Below are 17,842 nucleotides of genomic sequence, written 5' to 3' on the forward strand. Positions count from 1 at the left end.
AGATGTGATTGCGTACCCAATACCTGAGTTCATGTGCAAACACAAAACAGGCATATTTTTAAGCATCTCAATGAGTAAATTTGTTCCCTTTTGTTTTGGTATGAATCTCAATGAGTATACTTTTTTGTAAGCCATTTCGTTCAAATTTGTAAGCGTTTTGTTCATCCTTCAAATCACGGGTAGCATAATGTTCTTATTTTGTCTAATGCTGAGAGCCCAGGAAACAGTGCCACATTAACCTCTCACTTATAGCCTTGAGGTTCGTATAACTTCTTCGCATTAGACAGGCTTTTTGTTCATCCATCAAATGAAGACAAGTATTGTGAAGGAAATAATTTATACCTCATCAGAAGGCAGCAGTGTCTTCTCCATTTAAAATTAGAAAATTGGATAGAAAGAAAGAGTTCATATGTATGTATGTATGCATGAGAATGAGATAAACATGGATAAACGTTGAGTTTTGTGTAAATTTTATAAGGATTTCTTTCTTTCTTTCTTCATTTAGAAAAAAAAAAAAAAAAAAAGGCTAAAATAGTGGCAGAGCCTATAATAGTCTCTCTTTTTTTGGTTGAATTACAATTACATTCTTAAAGTTTGGTTTAATTTTGATTTTGATTTTTTTTTTTTCTCTAAAAATTTAAAATTTGATTCGTTCCACTAATGATTGGTATTGTCTGAATTTACCGCCTTTCCGTCCTTACATCATGTCTAGATTTTCGTTGAGTGATAGATATAACACCCCAACAACATTCTCTTTATTTTTGTTTCTTTTGATTTTACACCCTTTATTATTAACATTATTTTAAATTTGCATCTTCTATAGCTTTTTAGTGGGCTTAATTATAGGAGTCTTATGGTGCTTTGGCCTTACGGATTTCTCATTTTGTGGAGAAGATATTGTCCTAGAGGGATATCAGAACTACAAACAGTGCAAGATAGCTCTGCAGCTGGGTTTTCCTTAGAGCTTCTAGCAAATGCAAGTAGGTTATCCTCTAAAGAAAATGTAAAAAACACTTTTTTCTCTTTATAAGGAAATTATTGCTAAAGCATGCCTGAATTTAGAACTAAAAATAGTGCAGTAAAGGTCTGGGGACAACTGAATGTGACTTTTAACACTGATGACATTTTTTTTTTTGTTTAGGATTTGTTTTTGCAGCTGCAAAGTTAGGCACGGCAGGTCTTCAAATGTGTCGTTCTTATACTTTCAAAGAAGGTACAAACAACTTTGATAATTCTACCTTTATGGGAGAAGGCTCATATGGAAAGGTACTGTCTAAAACTTCTAATATGCTATAAAATTATTTATGAAATGTAGGGTAAATATCACAATGATCATCTTTCTTTTATCAAACTTTTAAATAGTTACACGTTGTGGCATATCATAAATATAATTGTAAACAGGAATGGGAGGAATAGAATTAAAGGAGGTGCATATTTTAGAACAAACTGTGTCTGAAGTTGAATCCTTTACTGACCTTTTCTCATTTAATATGTTAAGGACTTGAAGGACTTGATAAGCCAGTTGCCAGATGAAATCCTTGTCCATATGTTGTCTTTCTTGACTTTGGAAGAAGCAGTCAGAACTAGTGTTCTTTCGCACAGATGGAAACGTCTGTGGCCATTTTTCAGTGGCAGTTTAAACTTTGATGATCCAGATACAACGTGGGACATTGCTGACAGAAAGGAAAAAAAAAAGAAATTTGAAAGGAATAAGTTTATAAAAAGGGTGAACCGTATTCTAAAATTACTCTGAGGCTCAAATTTAGATGAATTCAGAGTTCGTTTTGAGTTTAATAAAGATTTTAAAGATCTGATTGATGGATGGGTTGACTTTGCAATCTCAAAGGGAGTTAAGAGGCTTGAATTGGACTTTTCACCAACATGGGCATGCGTGGGTCCAAAGCGTTATACATTTCCACATGATCGTTTTTCTGTTGGATTATCTTGCATCAAGTCCCTAACATCCCTCACTCTTCTATACGTACATGTAACCGGCGAGCTTCTTGAGTGTTTCCTTTCCAATTGTCCCCTGCTTGAAAGATTATATGTCAGCAATTCTGAAGACATAGTGAATCTGAAGATTTGGGGTTCAACACTGCGGTTGAAGTACTTACACATAATACAGTGTTCCCAATTTGAAAGTATTGAGGTGTTTGCTCCAAATCTGGAGTCATTTGGGCTCGTTGGTGGGATAGAAACGCATGTTAATTATGCACCCCGTCTTCGAGATGTACATATGGGTGGATGCGAACCAGTGAAGTATGCAATTTGCCCTCTGTCAAACTACCTTTCTCAGCTACAGAGTTTGGTGCTGAATATTTGTATCTCTCCTTATGTAAGTACTTTAAATTATTTTTAAATTTCTTGCATTTGTATGGTTTGATTCTAACAAAAAAATAAAGTTTATATAGTTTTACACAATGTTCTCTCATCTCTCATCGGCAGGTAAAATTGGAACTCCCAAAATTTCAAACATTAACCAATCTCAGACGCCTTAAATGGAGAGTTATTGCGTTTGATGTTGAAAGCCTCATCAGTTTAATACCAATGATAGAAGCAGCACCTTTTTTACAGAAATTTAATTTGGAGGTAACTGTTCTTACTTTATAGCTTGCCACTTGAGTGTATTGATTGCTCTCTTTCTTTATTTAGTGATGCTATTTGCCCATTAATTATTGGATCATGGTTTTCCATCTTTTATCTATTTAAAAGATATTTCTTGAACTTTACTTGTCAATTGCTATGAGCATTTATATCGTTTGTGTTTTTTCTTTTTTAATATATAAGAGCATTTTATGCACCTAACACTTTTTTTTTATATATATGCTTTATAAGGGTTTTGTCCTTACCTGGTTAGTTGGATTCACAGTTGGTTTGATGTATTTGCTGTGAACCAGTCTATCCCTTCTAATTTGATATTTGGAATACACTTTTTACTGTGAGCAAGTCAGCTTTTCTAGTGCTTTAATCATATAGTTAAGTTTCTGATCAAAATCAATAGGCTTGTCTATCATTCTTTGCCAGTACCTTTGGTTTATAACAAGGTAACATTCTTATTCTGTTTCCCAATTGCAGTTGTCATGGTGTAAACCCCTAAAAAAAAAGAGAATTAAGGAAGGTGAAGAAACATCCTAATAAGCATCTCAAAGAGGTGGAAATAGTGGGATTTGTGGGGCGTGCAATCGACATTGAACTTGCTATTTACTTGCTTGAAATTGCCATCAAGCTTGAGAAGATTGTCATTATTCCTCGTTCTCCGGCTCTTGTGGGAATCCCTTGGGAGTTTAATGAGATTGAGAAGAATGAACGTGCTATAAAAGCTGCCAAGCAGCTCAAGAAAAAACTACCCCTTGGAGCTGAATTACTTATTCTGTAGTCATCATCATCGCTAATATATGTACATACTACTAATTTGTTGTTGAAATGTGATGATTGCCTTTTTAATGTTTTTCATTGTATTATTAGTTTTGTAACTTTCTGTTATTTAATTGAATGATGGAAAATAAGAACTTTATTGTATCATAGTTTTGTAAATTTCTGTAAAAATTGAATGATGAGCAAATAAAAACTGGCTGACACAGTCACCAATATATTTGGCGAGATCTCACTGAATTTGGTGAGATTTTTGCCACTATCTTGCCTGCTCTTTGCCACTTTCTAGATCTCCAATGCCAACCGAACCAATCGCCGCTCGTTGTAGGCCTGATTAGATCAACCTCTACGTTGGTGGTGGGTTGAGATTTGATTCACCTGATCAAGTCAGTTCGGGTGCGAATTAAGCCCAAACCCAATCTGACTCAACCCATAGATAACCCTATAATATAGCATTAATGTGTTTTTCAAAGTTGAGCACTCTTCATTTGGATGAATTATCTTTGTTAATTGTTTCAAACTGTCGATTTTGCAGTTTGAAGGTAATGTAAAACAATATACTCTTGTGCATGATAGATAAGCAATATATTTTCAAAATAATTAATTGAGATGCATTGCCCAAAAAAAAATTCTCACATATAAAAGCCTATACAAAAATATGTCTAGGAAAAATATTTTCAAAAGTAATGTTTGCCCTTTTTGAAAACATAGCATAAAAATTAATTTTTACCCTATACAGGTTTTTTTCTTTTCAAAATTTAAATCCTACAAAAATGAAAATGGTGAACCAAATAGGTTACACCTTATCTACAATCCAATTTTTTCGTGCAGAATTCTTTGCACCCAAATATGTTTTCCCTTGTGAGTTCCAATTAACTCATTTGATAAAGTCTTTGATCGTTAAATAAGAAATCTACGGTTCAATCCCCATCTACATCAAAAACTAATTGGTGTCTTGGTTTGATGATAAAGAGTTTTCATTAGGAACGGATGTTATAGATTAAGACTCTATAAAAAAAAAAAAAAAAAAAAACTATGTCTTCCTTTTGTTATAGAAATTCAAATGCTTTGCTGGTTACATTTAGTAATTTTGTGAAATCCCAAACTTTTTATTCTAACAAAAGTCACTGCTAAATTAAGAAAACATCTTTTGGAGCTGTTAATTTTTTTTTTTTTTTTTTTTTTAATTATTATTACCATCAAACTAAATCAATCAATAATAATACTCATGTTGCTGTCTAATAATGGTAAGATTGGAACCAAGCCTCATAGTCAAAGGTCCAAAACTTGGAGGAAAGATAAGAGATTTTTCCTAATATACAATATTTGACAATTTTGAAGAACCACTCTTAATTTAAAAAACATTTATTTTAGATACAAAATAAATAAATAAATAAAAAGGAATAAACAATCTATCCAACACACTTACACACATTGAGCTCTGGTGCTGCCAGCTACACCTGACCAAATAAATTAACTACAAAGCATGCTCACTGACCTCACTAATTTCTGAGTTTTAAAAGTCTGATAAAATAATAGCCAAAAAAACCAGCAACCTTCAGCATCACTTGCATGTTCAATAGATAAATAATGCAGAAGCTGCTCAGACAATCTTTCCACAGCATGGCATAGGGATCTTTGATTGCTTCAATCGTCTTCAACCAAAACTGGGAACCAGAGTCTGACTCAAATAAATCAGCAAAAGATGTATCAAAATTTGATAACAGAAATCTCCGAACATGCCTGAAAACCTGTGGAGTTATTTCACTTGAAATCACGCTTGTTAAAAAAAGAGGGGAAAAAAAAATTTAATGCTTTGGTTGCAATTGTGATCCATCTGGTAGAACATGATAGAAGAATAATTAATCCATTATATCAAACCCAAAGCAAAATCAACCAAAACAAAGATGGTTTTAATGGCTCAGATAAGCTAGTTGTACCGGCCATTGTGTTTGAGAGACAATTAACACCTAAGGATGTTGATGGTAATATTTGTCAGGACTATGAGCCCACAACAACCACAGACTTAATAGGGACTAGGTCTTATTCTGCAGCATTTTATTACTTACAACCTTTTAGGGTAATTACTTCCATCAAAATAACCAAGTGCATATAGACAGGCCCGAAAATTACAATAGATTTTCATTACACAAACCCAAAATCCCAATTTCTTCCGGAAACAACCTGCACATATGTTTTAATCAGCGACTTATCCAGAATTGAGATTTCATGATCTCAAGGAATCAGTTTGATGAGGTCTAAAACTGAGGGAACATTATTTTCGATATTTGAAACTGTGTAACCCATGATTATAAAATAGTAACTTTTTCAAAGAAAAATAACTTATTGAGAAAGCAATGAGCACAGCACGCATACCCACACACACGCACACATCATTTTAATAAAACTATTTCAGTTACCAACAGATCCACATCGACAAATTCAGAAAATGTTTCCCCAACAAATAGCAAGGCATCACCCGTGTTGCTTCTATTGCAGAGTTCCATTACCTAATAGTTTCTCATCCCTACCTCTGCTACTGAAAGAAGTTGAATGGTAATTTGCTTGAAGAACGAGCTGTGGTACTCTTGTTAAGAATAACAATAACCAATGGCAGTAACACATATTTGATGTGTATTAAGTATGGATATCATATAGTGAAAACTAGAAAGTAGATAATACAACATTTTTTTTTATAGGTAGATAATACAACATTCAAATACGTTGATTGTTTTGACAAAAACTTGTGAAAGCACAATTGCATTCATGGACAACCCACTATATCGAGCAAAGAGAAAAAAGGATACTGTGATGAGAGTGAAGTTGGGGCTCCCAATCTAGTTTTGTCAGGAATAAATGCAATTATCTGCCCCCCCCCCCCCTCCCCCCCCCCCCCCCCCCCCACCCCCCAGATACAGCTGGCATTAAATGTTCACTCAGAATTTTTCGACTGCCAAAATTCTATAGCCATATGGAGCACCCCTTCATTTTCCAGCAAGCAGAGTACAAGTAACCAGTCACAGTAGTATAAGATGTAAACAGATTGACTAGTAGTTATTATGATGCCTTCATTTTATGACATACCTGATGAACATACAATTTAAATCATTAGACATTTTCTTTTATAAGTAATCATTAAAAATTCTAAAACTGTCAGTCCTAAAAGTTTGATGAAGAGGACACATGGAATTCAAATGTACCACATCAACTATATTAGGGGCAAGGGCATGTATCAGATAAAACAAAAGTATGTCCTCAAGAGACATAGAGAACTATGTGTAAAACATAAAGGAAGGTGCTTGCACCAGATAACAATCTGTTAGTCATAGGTCCTTTGAAATTTACAATGGAATTATCAACATACAAATTAATATCAGGTTCTTAGAATGACCATGATTTTCTATTTGCAAATGGCTCAAAACTGGCAACACAAGTAGATGTAGAGCTGAAACAGCATGCTAAACAATTTTGAACTGTAGTTTTGTAAAAATGAAAACGAACTAGTCATGAACCATCATAATAATAAATGTCAACAGGCAACATGAATTGAGGATTCATTCATCATGTTCATATCGCTTTGCAACCACCACTAAAAGCTTGGTAAGATAATGGTCTTATTTATAGACCAATTTTCTAATCAAGTACGGGCAACCAGAGCTAAACAAAGCTGTCCATTTAAACAATGAAATTATAACTGGGAAACAATAGTGACTGCAGTTTTAACAACTATGAATACAAGCAGGTGTTTACCCCATACCTTTCAGTATTGGAATGGACAGAATTAACATCATGGTCATCAATTGCATTCTGCTGTAGACAAGGAAACAAGGTCTGAACAACCTCAGTGGCCGATCCATCAACAAAGAAAACATCATAGACATGTATACGTGCTGAAAGGGGGAAACAAGATAGCCAATAGGAAGCAAGATCTGCATGCAACAGCAATCTGTATAAGAAATCATGGACATGCATCACAGGACTGTCAAAAGAGAAGGAAAATACAGACACATATTGCAGAAAGAAATACAATCATCAAGCATGAACAGAAACGCCACATACTTCTAAATTCTAGAAAATCAACCATCAGTTAGAATATTTAGGTTATACAAACCATCTAACTCATGATGTCGTCTAAGGACTTGAGAGCATACATTCTTTGCAATTTGTGAAACTAGAAATAATTTATTTCCTCAACGAGGAACTTCTTTAAGTTATAATTTTTCTTTTTCTATTTTAATCGGTAAGTTACACATACAACCAACGGGCCTTGAATCCCAAATACCAGTTTTCCCAAAACTAGATATTCTATTCCAAACCAATTTTGCCATTTCAAAAAGAATAAAATAAGTGTTAGATAAATATTCCATTTAACCTACATCTGTTTTCTACCGGGTTTTAATCTTCATGCAACCGATAATACAAAAACAAAAGAGTTTGTATAGACAAACATAAACAGACACAGAATCTAATTACTTCCTAATCACGATATAAGCACAACACAATACAAAGCAAGCACATTACCAAGTAGCAGAAACCAAGCCAATGTCGGAAATGCAGCTCCTTGATAGAACACTTGCCACCACTCCCTCCTCTTTTCTTCTGAAGGGACCTTGGCACTAAGGACCTGTACACACCACAAGCAGAATGCAACCAACGAAATGAAAAATGGACCTTTCAAGAAAATCAACACAATCCACAACCTCTTCAAAATTCCATGTACAAATTTGAACAAACCTGCTCTCTATAGCGCTGATCAACACTACCTACAATTCCATAATATACATGCAAATCAGTCAATTTTGCATGAATTCAAACAATATGAAATTTTAAATAAAAAAAACGAAATCCTCAAACAGTGCAAAGGAATAGTTCCAATGTTTTTATCAATGCTTAAATAGAATTACTATTTTAAAATGTTGAAAAATCATGAATTTCGATATTTCTGTATTACAATTCCAAAATCCATTAAAATTAAAACCAAATTGATTCTTAAAACAAAATTCTTTGAACATAACCTAAAACACTGTCCTATTTTTCCAAAATTTTGAAAAAAAAGAAAGAAATTCGATATTTCAGAATCAAAATTTCGATATTACTGTATTACTATTTCAATATCCATACATTAACGCTTAAAAAAAATTTAAAAAAAAAATTGAAAATACAGTAATTTCGATATTAGAGTATTACTATTCCAAAATCCATACAAACTAAATCAGTTTCATGAACATCTTTTTGTTTGCAATTTGAGGTATCCAGATTCCTTTTTTCAGGGGTAGGCATCCCAAACTCCCTGCCAATAATGTCACCAGTACAGCTATCATCAAGGTATAGTGGATTTTTTGGGTCAATCACTTTAGAGAACGCTAAAGCAACACTGCTAGCCATTTTCCGAACTAAATTATTAGGGCTCTCCAACCTACCTGCCAGCAATAAAACAAGATATAAGAGGAATACCAACCAGTCACATTATAGGACGCTATACCAATAGAACGAGGAAAAGCATCTACAGCTGGCCTTGAAGAATCAAGTGCATCACATCTTTAGTCTCATCTAGGTCCTTTTCAGACATCTTCTCCAGGCAAAAGCCTACAGCTGCAGATACATCTAAAATAAATTAAGGGGCAACAGAATTTGAAAAAAAATGAAGATTTCTGTAATGCACAGGGCCTGTTAGAGAACAATACAGTTTATTAACATATGATATCCAGTGTTTTCTAATTAATGTTGAGGCTTCTACAACTTGTACTGTTACAGGAATTTTTCCTAAATAAAAGTGAATTTTTCAGCAACAGGCTTAAAGGAATGACAAAGGATACAAGTTTGCTGCTCCATTGGGGCTGATTGCACATATTCCTTTTTAGACCACGCTGCTAGCAGACGCTGCACGGTGTCTAAGAGACCACGGATATTATGACCTTTTGTGAGTGAAGTAGCATCAGGTGGGCATTCAAGAACAGTAAATTGAAGGATCCATCGCAGGCAACAGATAGGAAATATTTTCCGGTGTAAAAATTTGTCAACAAACATGGACCTGAGAAAGAAGAGCTATGAATTTAAAATCTGAGAGTAATAGGAACACAACAGCAGTGTGTTCTCAGAAGATGGTAAAAAATAAAATAAACTAAACTAAGTAAAATGAATTTGAGCAATATTTAATTTAACTTCATTCTGCCAGAAAGCCTTAATCCTGTGTGTGTATGATGAGCTAATCAAGGATAGAACAGACTGGAGAGTTTTGTATCTCCCAATTGGCAGGGTATTGCAGACATGCTTTGTGTTTAAAAGCATCCACCTATGGCTGACACCATTTGAATCACTTAGATGTGTCTGCCTAAATTAACTCCAAAATGTGCACAATATTGTTTGGACTTCATTGTTGTGGAACAAATAATATACAAGTTACTTCAATCATTAACTTGCATTTAGTGGCTCTTTCATACAGAACCTAAAAAAAGGCAGTATATTTTCATGTTTTGAATACAACAAAACTAAAAAGACAATAATATACGCATCTAGCAGTGGCCAATGCCTGGTAGTCAAAGGACCAAAACTTGGAGGGAAGATAAGAGATTTTTCCTAATATACAAAATTTGAGAATTTTGAAGAACCACTCTTAATTTAAAATATATATATATATATATATATATATATATATATTTTACATAGAAAAATCAAAACAAGGAAGAAACATTCTATAGTGGGACATCTATCTCTGGCCTGGATTTCTGCTTATAAGAACCAGCAAATTGATAATTGCAAGTTCTTCATACAGCAATGCAATTTCTATTTCATATGCAACAAAGAAAAATCGATTCACTATTTTCAAATTGTAGATTATCTACAAAACACACACAGAGCTCTGGTGCTGCCAGCTCCACTTGGCCAAATAAATTAACTACAAAGCATGTTCACCGACCTCATTGATGTCTAATTTTTAAAAGTCTGATGAAATAATAGCCAAAAAAACCAGTAAGCTTCAACATCACTTGCATGTTCAATAGCTAAATAATGCAGAAGCTGCTCAGACAATCTTTCCACAGCACAAGGATCTTTGATTGCTTCAATCATCTTCAACCAAAACTGGGAACCAGGGTCTGACTCAAATACATCAGCTTCAAATGAATCAATATTTGATGACAGAAAGCTCCGAACATGCCTGAGAACCCGTGGAGTTATTTCACTTGAAATCACGTCTGTCAAAAAATAAAAATAAAAACAGGAAAAAAACAGGTTAATGCTTTGGTTGCAATTGTAATCCATCTGGTAGTGCATGATAGAAGGATAATTAATCCATTATATCAAACCCAAAGCAAAATCAACCAAAACAGAGATGGTTTTAATGGCTCAGATAACCTAGTTGTACCAGCCACTGTGTTTGAGAGACAATTAACACCTAAGGATGCTGATGGTAATACTTGTCGGGACTATGAGCCCGCAACAACTACCACAGACTTAATAGGGTGCAGGTCTTATTCTACAGCATTTTATTACTTACAACCATTTAGGGTAATTACTTCCATCAAAATAACCAAGTGCATATAGACAGACATGAACATTTCAGTACATTTGCCTTAGACAAACCCAAAATGCCAATTTCTTCCAGTAACAACCTGCGCATATGTTTTAATCAGCGACTTATCCAGAATTGAAATTTTATGATTTCATGATATTTCAGTTTTGATAAATGAAACTAAGAAACTGTGTAACCCATGATTGTAAAATAGTTACTTTTTCAAAGAAAAATAACTTATTGAGAAAGCAAAGAGCACAGGCACGCGTATGCATACATCACCATATTTATAATAAAAAATTCAGTTACCAGCAGATCCACATCGACAAATAAGAGAAAACATTTCCCCAACAAATAGCAAGGCATCACCCATGTTGCTTTTATTGCAGAGAGTTAGATTATCATATATTTTCTCATCCTTTTCTTCTGCTACTGAAAGAAGTTGAATGGTAATTTGCTTGAAGAACGAACTGCGGTACTCTTTTTAAGAATAACAATAACTAAAGCCAGTAACACATATTTGATGTGTATAAAGTATGGATATCATATAGTGAAAACAAGAAAGTAGATAATACAACACTTTTTTTTTTTGATAGGTAGATAATACAACATTCAAATACGTTGATCGTTTTGACAAAAACTTGTGAAAGCACAATTGCATTCATGGACAACCCACTATATCGAGCAAAGAGAAAAAAGGATGCTGTGATGAGAGTGAAGTTGGGGCTCCCAATCTTGCTTTGTCAGGAATAGATGCAATTATCTGCGCCACCCTAGATACAACTGGTGTTAAACGTTCACTCAAAGAATTTTTGGACTGCCAAAATTCTCTAGCCATATGGAGGACCCCATCATTTTCCAGCAAGCAGAGTACAATTAACCTGTCATAGTTGAATAAGATGTAAACAAATTGACTAGTAATTTATTATGATGTCTTACATATTATTACATATACCTGAACATACAATTTGCTCATTAGACTTTCTTTTTTTTCTTTATTAAGTAATCATTAAAAATTCTAAAACTTTCAGTCCTAGGAGTTTGATGAAGAGGACAAATGGAATTCAAATGTACCACATCAACTATATCAGGGGTAAGGACATGTATCAGATAAAACAAAAGCGTGTCCTCAAGAGACATAGAGAACTAATGTGTAAAATATAAAGGAAGGTCCTTGCGCAAGATAACAATCTGTTAGTCATAGGTCCTTTGAAATTTACAATGGCATTATCAACATACTAATTAATAACAGGTTCTTAAAATGACCATGATTTTCTATTTGCAAATGGGTTAAAACTGGCAATGCAAGTAGATGCAGAGCTGCAACAGCATGCTAAACAATTTTGAACTGTAGTTTTGTAAAAATGAATAGCAATGATCTAGTCATGAACCATCGTGATAATAAATGTCAACAGCCAACATGAATTGAGGATTCATTCGTCATTTTCATATTGCTTTGCAACCCCCACTAAAAGCTTGGTAAGATAATGGTCTTCTGTATTGACTAATTTTCTAATCAAGTATGTGCAACCAAGCTAAACAAAGCTGTCCATTAAAACAATGAAATTACAACTGGGAAACAATAGTGACTGCAGTTTTAACAACTATGGATATAAGCGTGTTTACCCCATACCTTTCAGTATTGGAGTGGACAGAATTAACATCATGGTCATCAGTTGCATTCTTCCGTAGACAAGGAACCAAGGTCTGAACAACCTCAATGGCAACTGGCAAGTCCATCAACAAAGAAAACATCATAGACATGTATACGCGCTGAAAGGGGGAAACAAGCTAGCCAATTGGAAGCGAGATCTGCGTGCAACAGCAATCTGTATAAGAAATCAGGGACATGCATCACAAGACTGTCAAAAGAGAAGGAAAATACAGACACATATAGCAGAAAGAAATGCTATCATCAAGCATGAAGGAAAACGCCACATACTTCTAAATTCTGGAAAATCAACCATCAGTTTTTTCTTTTATAGGTAATAGAACTTTTATTGAAAAAAATGAACATCGTGTTCATGATGACGAACACTCTGGATGTGACAAAATTACAAAAAGCTCAAGAGCTAAATCTAACAGCTAATAAATTGTAGAAATCAATCATCAGTTAGAATCTTTAGTTTATACAAACCTTCTAACTCATGATGTTGTCTAAGGACTTGAGATCATGCATTCTTTGCAATTTGTTTTTTTTTATAAGTAATAAGATATATTGATATCAAAAAGGAAGCACCCTAGTACACGGAGTGAACAAGGGGACAACAAATCAAAAACAAAAATTGCAAGAATCTAGGAAAACAGAAAAAGAAGGGAAAGATTTGTTTTGCAAAGCAAACAACCAATCCAACAATGTTCTAAAAAAGAAAAGCTTGAGGTCCGGAATAGATCTCTCAATATCTTCAAAACAACGACTATTTCTCTCCCTCCAAAGACACCACATTAAGCCATGAGGAACGATGGACCATTTATAACCATTTCGATGACGACCAAAGCTACCTTGCCAACACCCTAACAGCCCCAAAACAGTAGGTGGCATAACCCAAGATACTCCAAATAAACCCAAAACCATAAATCATAGATCCATAGCAACGGGACAATGAAGGAAGAGATGGTCAACCGATTCACCATTACTCTTGCACATGTAGCACCAATCCAAAATCCACACCTTCCTTTTTCGCAAATTATCAATCGTCAAGCATTTCCCTAAGGCAGCAAACCATACAAAGAAAGCTACTCTAGAGGGGATCTTCTGCTTCCAAATACTTCTCAAAGGAAAACTGAAGATAGTAGGACCAGCTAAAATTTTATAATAATCTTTCACTAAGAACCCCTTAGCTTTGCTAGGAATCCAACACATCTTATCCTCACCAAACCCCCATATAGAAGAACCATAAATGGTTTCCATGAAGCTCGACAAAGCCTCTAATTCCCGAACATGCACACCCCTAAAGAAACTCACATCCCAAAAAAGGACACCATTGGGGGATTTCATAAGCTCAGCCACACTAGCCTCCTTATTCCTGCAAAAACTGAACAGGTCAGGGTAACTAACTGCAAGAGGTGTCTCTCCACACCAACGGTCTTGCCAAAACTTCACCCTAGACCCATCACCAATATCATAGAGAATATGGCGAGAGAAGGAAGGCCAACCCTGACTGATACTCTTCCATAAACCAACACCGTAAGGACCCTTAACAGATCTAGTACACCATCCCCCCCCACAGACATCCATATTTCAACTCTATCACTTGTCTCCAAAGGGCATCCTTCTCAAACCCAAATCTCCATAACCACTTCCCAAGTAGAGCGATATTGAAAAGTCTTATCTTCCTTATCCCTAATCCACCCGAAGAAATAGGAGCGCATACAGTAGCCCATTTAACCAAATGCATTTTAGGATCATCACCTAAACCGCCCCATAAGAAATTCCGCTGAAGCTTCTCAATTCGGTTAGCCACACTAGCAGGAATAGGAAATAGAGAAAGGAAGTAAGTGGGTAAATTAGAAAGGGTGCTTTTGATTAGAGTGACTCTACCTCCCTTTGATAGATACAAGCGTTTCCAATCTACCAATTTCCTTTCCATTTTCTCCAGAATCGGATTCCATATAGACTTATCCTTGAAATTAGCACCCAAAGGAAGACCCAGATATTTCATTGGCAGAGAGCCCAGCTTGCAGCCAAGGACATTTAGCAATAAATCAATATTAAGCACTACTCCAACCGGAACCAATTCAGACTTGCCCAGATTAATCTTTAGCCCGGACACCGCCTCAAACCAAATAAGAATCATACGGAGAATCAAAATCTGGTATAGATCAGCATCAGTAAAAATAAGAGTGTCATCCGCAAAAAGGAGATGAGACACTGCCAAGGATCTACCCTCCGAGTTACCCACACTAAATCCTGACAAGCAGCCTTCAAGAACTGCTTTATCCAACATTCTTCCCAAAGCTTCCATCACCAACACAAACAACAATGAGGAACTTGTGAAAATAGAAATAATTATTTCACAATGAGGAACTTGTTTAATTGGTAAGTTACACATACAACGATCAGGTCTTGAAACCTAAATTCCAGTTTTCCAAAAACAAACTAATAGATATTCTATTCCAAGGCAAAGTTTTGCCACATTGAAAAGAAAAGAAAAAATGTTAGCTAAATATTCCATTTTCCCTGTATATCTGTTTTCCAATTCCACCAGGCTTCATTTCCATGCAATCAGTAATATGAAAACAAAAGAGTTTGTGTAGACAAAGATAAACAGACACAGCACCTAATTACTTCCTAATCATGATATAAGGACAACACAATGCAAATACAAAGCAAGCACATTACCAAGCAACAGAAACTGAGCCAATGTCGGAAATGCAGCTCCTTGATAGAACGCTTGCCACCACTCCCTCCTCTTTTCTTCTGAAGGTAACTTAGCACTTAGGACCTGTACACACACCACAAGCAGAATGCAACCAAACAAATGAAAAAAGGACCTTTCATGAAAATCAACACAATCCACAACCTCTTCAAAATTCCATGTACAAATTTGAACAAACCTGCTCTCTATAGCGCTGATCAACACTACCTACAATTCCATAATACACATGCAAATCAGTCGATTTGCATGAATTCAAACAATACGAAATTTGAAATTAAAAAAAAAAAAAAAAAAAAAAACGAAATCCTCAAACTGTGCGAAGGAATAGTTCCAATGTTTTTATCAATGCTTAAATAGAATTACTATTTTAAAATGTTGAAAAATCATGAATTTCGATATTTCTGTCTTACAATTCCAAAATCCATTAAAATTAAAACAAAATTCTTTGAACATAACCTAAAACACTGTCCAATTTTTCCAAAATTTTGAAAAAAAAAAAAAGAAAGAAATTCGACATTTCAGAATCAAAATTTCGATATTACTGTATTACTATTTCAATATCCATACATTAACGCTCAAAATAAATTAAAAAAAAATACATCAATTTCGATATTTCTGAATCAAAATTTCGATAGTAGAGTATTACTATTCCAAAATCCATACAAACTAAATCCAAACTGAAGTTTAAAACAAAATTCTATGAACATAACCTAAGAACACAGTCCTACTAATCCAAATTTGTTGCGAACTTCATGAATTTCGATATTTCTGTTCGCTTCGCACAGTTCACGATTAACGGAAACGAAGAAGGTGACTGACCTGAGAGGAGAGAGGAATCGAGAGGGAAGAGAAGGAGAGCGAGAGAGTGAAGTGCGCAAACGACTTCGTCGACGTGCTTAGCGCTCTTTATAGCTGGGATTACTTCGCTGAACTTTTCGATGAGCTTGGTTTCCATCTCTCTCTTTCTCTCCGAACTGTCCTCCATTACTGGCAGCTTGCTAATCTTTTTTGTTTCGCTGTTGATTTTTCCACACAAGCCCAAGCCCATAAGCCCTAATGTTAGATAGCCCAAGCCCACTTATGCTTTGTTTAACTTTTTTTTTGTTACCACCAAATAAATCATATCCAGGCAAGCCTTATAAAGCATATTATTGCCATGACTGCCATTCCCTGAACTTCTTGTAGCACCAGTTGAGGAGCAACTTGGACGTGAATATGTTTAATCATCTTTTGTAATGTCGCAATATCACCCATGATGGGGACGTTCTCCAAGCTAGTCAAACTATGTGTCTGAATTAGCTTTACTCCTTGATTTGATTGTAGAAAAAGGATTACCTCCCTGAAACCTTGTTTCCACGCCTCATATGTAGCTTCTCTGATTGTGGATAGTAGGTTGTTTTCATCATTGCTAGAATGCCAGGAATAACAACCTTTACGAACGGACTGGCCTAAACGATTTTTGATCACAAAGGCACCTCCATTCCAATTAGCTTCGCGCGAACGGTTTTTTGTATCAACTATAATCATTGCTTGCCAATTCTGATATCGGCATGTAGTTTGGTTTCCAGCAGTTTCAGTAGTTGTTGAACCAATTTGGATACATTCATCTAACTCTATTCTCCATTCTGTCATGAAGTAACTGGTGCTTGAGATGGCTTGTTGGACATCAGCAGTTTCATTTTCAAACATAACCTTATTTCTATAAATCCAAATCACCCAAAGAGTGGCACTAATATCTGTAAGAACATCATCTTCCTGTCCGTTACCTGCTTTATATTTTTCAAGAGTGCTTATCAACCATTGCCGGATAGATGGAACAGCATCAGAACGAATGTTTCGTGGCGAGGCAAACCATAAAGCTCTAGCAAAAGGACATTTGAGGAAAAGATGGTCCAATGTTTCTTCTTCTTGTTCACACATTACACGTTTGGTGCTAACAATAATTTGTCTTCTGTTTAGCTCCATTCTAGTGGGTAGCCCATTGTGTAATAATTTCCATAAGCACAGACATATTTTATATGGGATTTTTAGTTTCCAAAGATTTTTCCAGCCCTTTCCTTTCATACCATAATTAGTTGTCCCATCTTGCTCCTTAGTAATCAATTTGTATCCTTCATTCACTTTGTAGGTCCCCTTCTGTGATTGAAACCATCAAATTTTATCCGGAGCTCCAAACTTTGAGTGTGGGGTATTTAAAATCTCTCGTGCAACTCTCGTTTCATATATACTTGCAATGAGCTCAACTGTCCACGTGCCTGTTTCAGTATCCATAAGATCTCTAACTGTGCCTCGATCTAGTTCGTATTCCACCAATGTTGTTTCATTCCAAGGTCTATACCATAGTGGATCCCTTAATTTGATGCCATCCCCCATACCTACTTGCCATTTTGCTCCTATCAGTTGTGTTTCTTTTGTCCTCCAAATTCCTTTCCATATTTGGGATGCAATGGTTGGACATCGTTCCATACCCCAAAGGTTTTGAGCTTTTGGAAAATACTTTCCTTTAAGAGTAGTGGCTAGTAGTGATTGAGAATTCTGAGTTATTCTCCAGTGTTGTTTGGCTAAGAGGGCTTGATTGAAT

The 17,842-nt window shown here is 35.2% G+C and overlaps 3 protein-coding genes across 9 annotated transcripts; 1 reads left to right on the forward strand and 2 right to left on the reverse strand.

Annotated features, from left to right (window-relative positions):
* The first annotated feature begins 853 nt into the window (after positions 1–853).
* On the forward strand, positions 854–3,522 carry LOC126704309 (putative F-box/LRR-repeat protein At3g18150). Its single transcript, XM_050403307.1, has 6 exons — positions 854–980; positions 1,142–1,266; positions 1,499–1,610; positions 1,755–2,335; positions 2,446–2,589; positions 3,076–3,522. The coding sequence occupies exons 1-6, from the start codon at positions 854–856 to the stop codon at positions 3,133–3,135; spliced, it is 1,149 nt and encodes a 382-aa protein (XP_050259264.1). The 3' UTR covers positions 3,136–3,522.
* A 1,175-nt stretch (positions 3,523–4,697) lies between these two features.
* On the reverse strand, positions 4,698–16,382 carry LOC126702405 (uncharacterized). 7 transcript variants are annotated; one of them, XM_050401098.1, is made up of 7 exons: positions 16,081–16,361; positions 15,440–15,468; positions 15,225–15,327; positions 8,107–8,135; positions 7,894–7,996; positions 7,130–7,318; positions 4,698–5,053 (listed from the first exon to the last, which is right to left on the reverse strand). In XM_050401098.1, exons 1-7 carry the CDS (start codon positions 16,307–16,309, stop codon positions 4,875–4,877), a joined length of 861 nt encoding a protein of 286 aa, XP_050257055.1. In that variant the 5' UTR covers positions 16,310–16,361; the 3' UTR covers positions 4,698–4,874. The 7 variants fall into 7 exon arrangements, with proteins under 7 accessions (XP_050257055.1, XP_050257058.1, XP_050257057.1 ...); XM_050401103.1 differs by having other exon boundaries at positions 4,875–5,053; positions 7,130–7,301; positions 16,081–16,342; XM_050401099.1 differs by having other exon boundaries at positions 4,901–5,123; positions 7,130–7,301; positions 16,081–16,347.
* On the reverse strand, positions 8,142–11,184 carry LOC126702406 (uncharacterized). Its single transcript, XM_050401105.1, has 4 exons — positions 10,289–11,184; positions 9,189–9,403; positions 8,880–8,976; positions 8,142–8,792 (listed from the first exon to the last, which is right to left on the reverse strand). Exons 1-4 carry the CDS (start codon positions 10,291–10,293, stop codon positions 8,789–8,791), a joined length of 321 nt encoding a protein of 106 aa, XP_050257062.1. The 5' UTR covers positions 10,294–11,184; the 3' UTR covers positions 8,142–8,788.
* Positions 16,383–17,842: the final 1,460 nt, after the last annotated feature.

Source organism: Quercus robur, chromosome 10 (assembly GCF_932294415.1).
Source record: "Quercus robur chromosome 10, dhQueRobu3.1, whole genome shotgun sequence".
Classification (NCBI taxonomy): Eukaryota; Viridiplantae; Streptophyta; class Magnoliopsida; order Fagales; family Fagaceae; genus Quercus; species Quercus robur.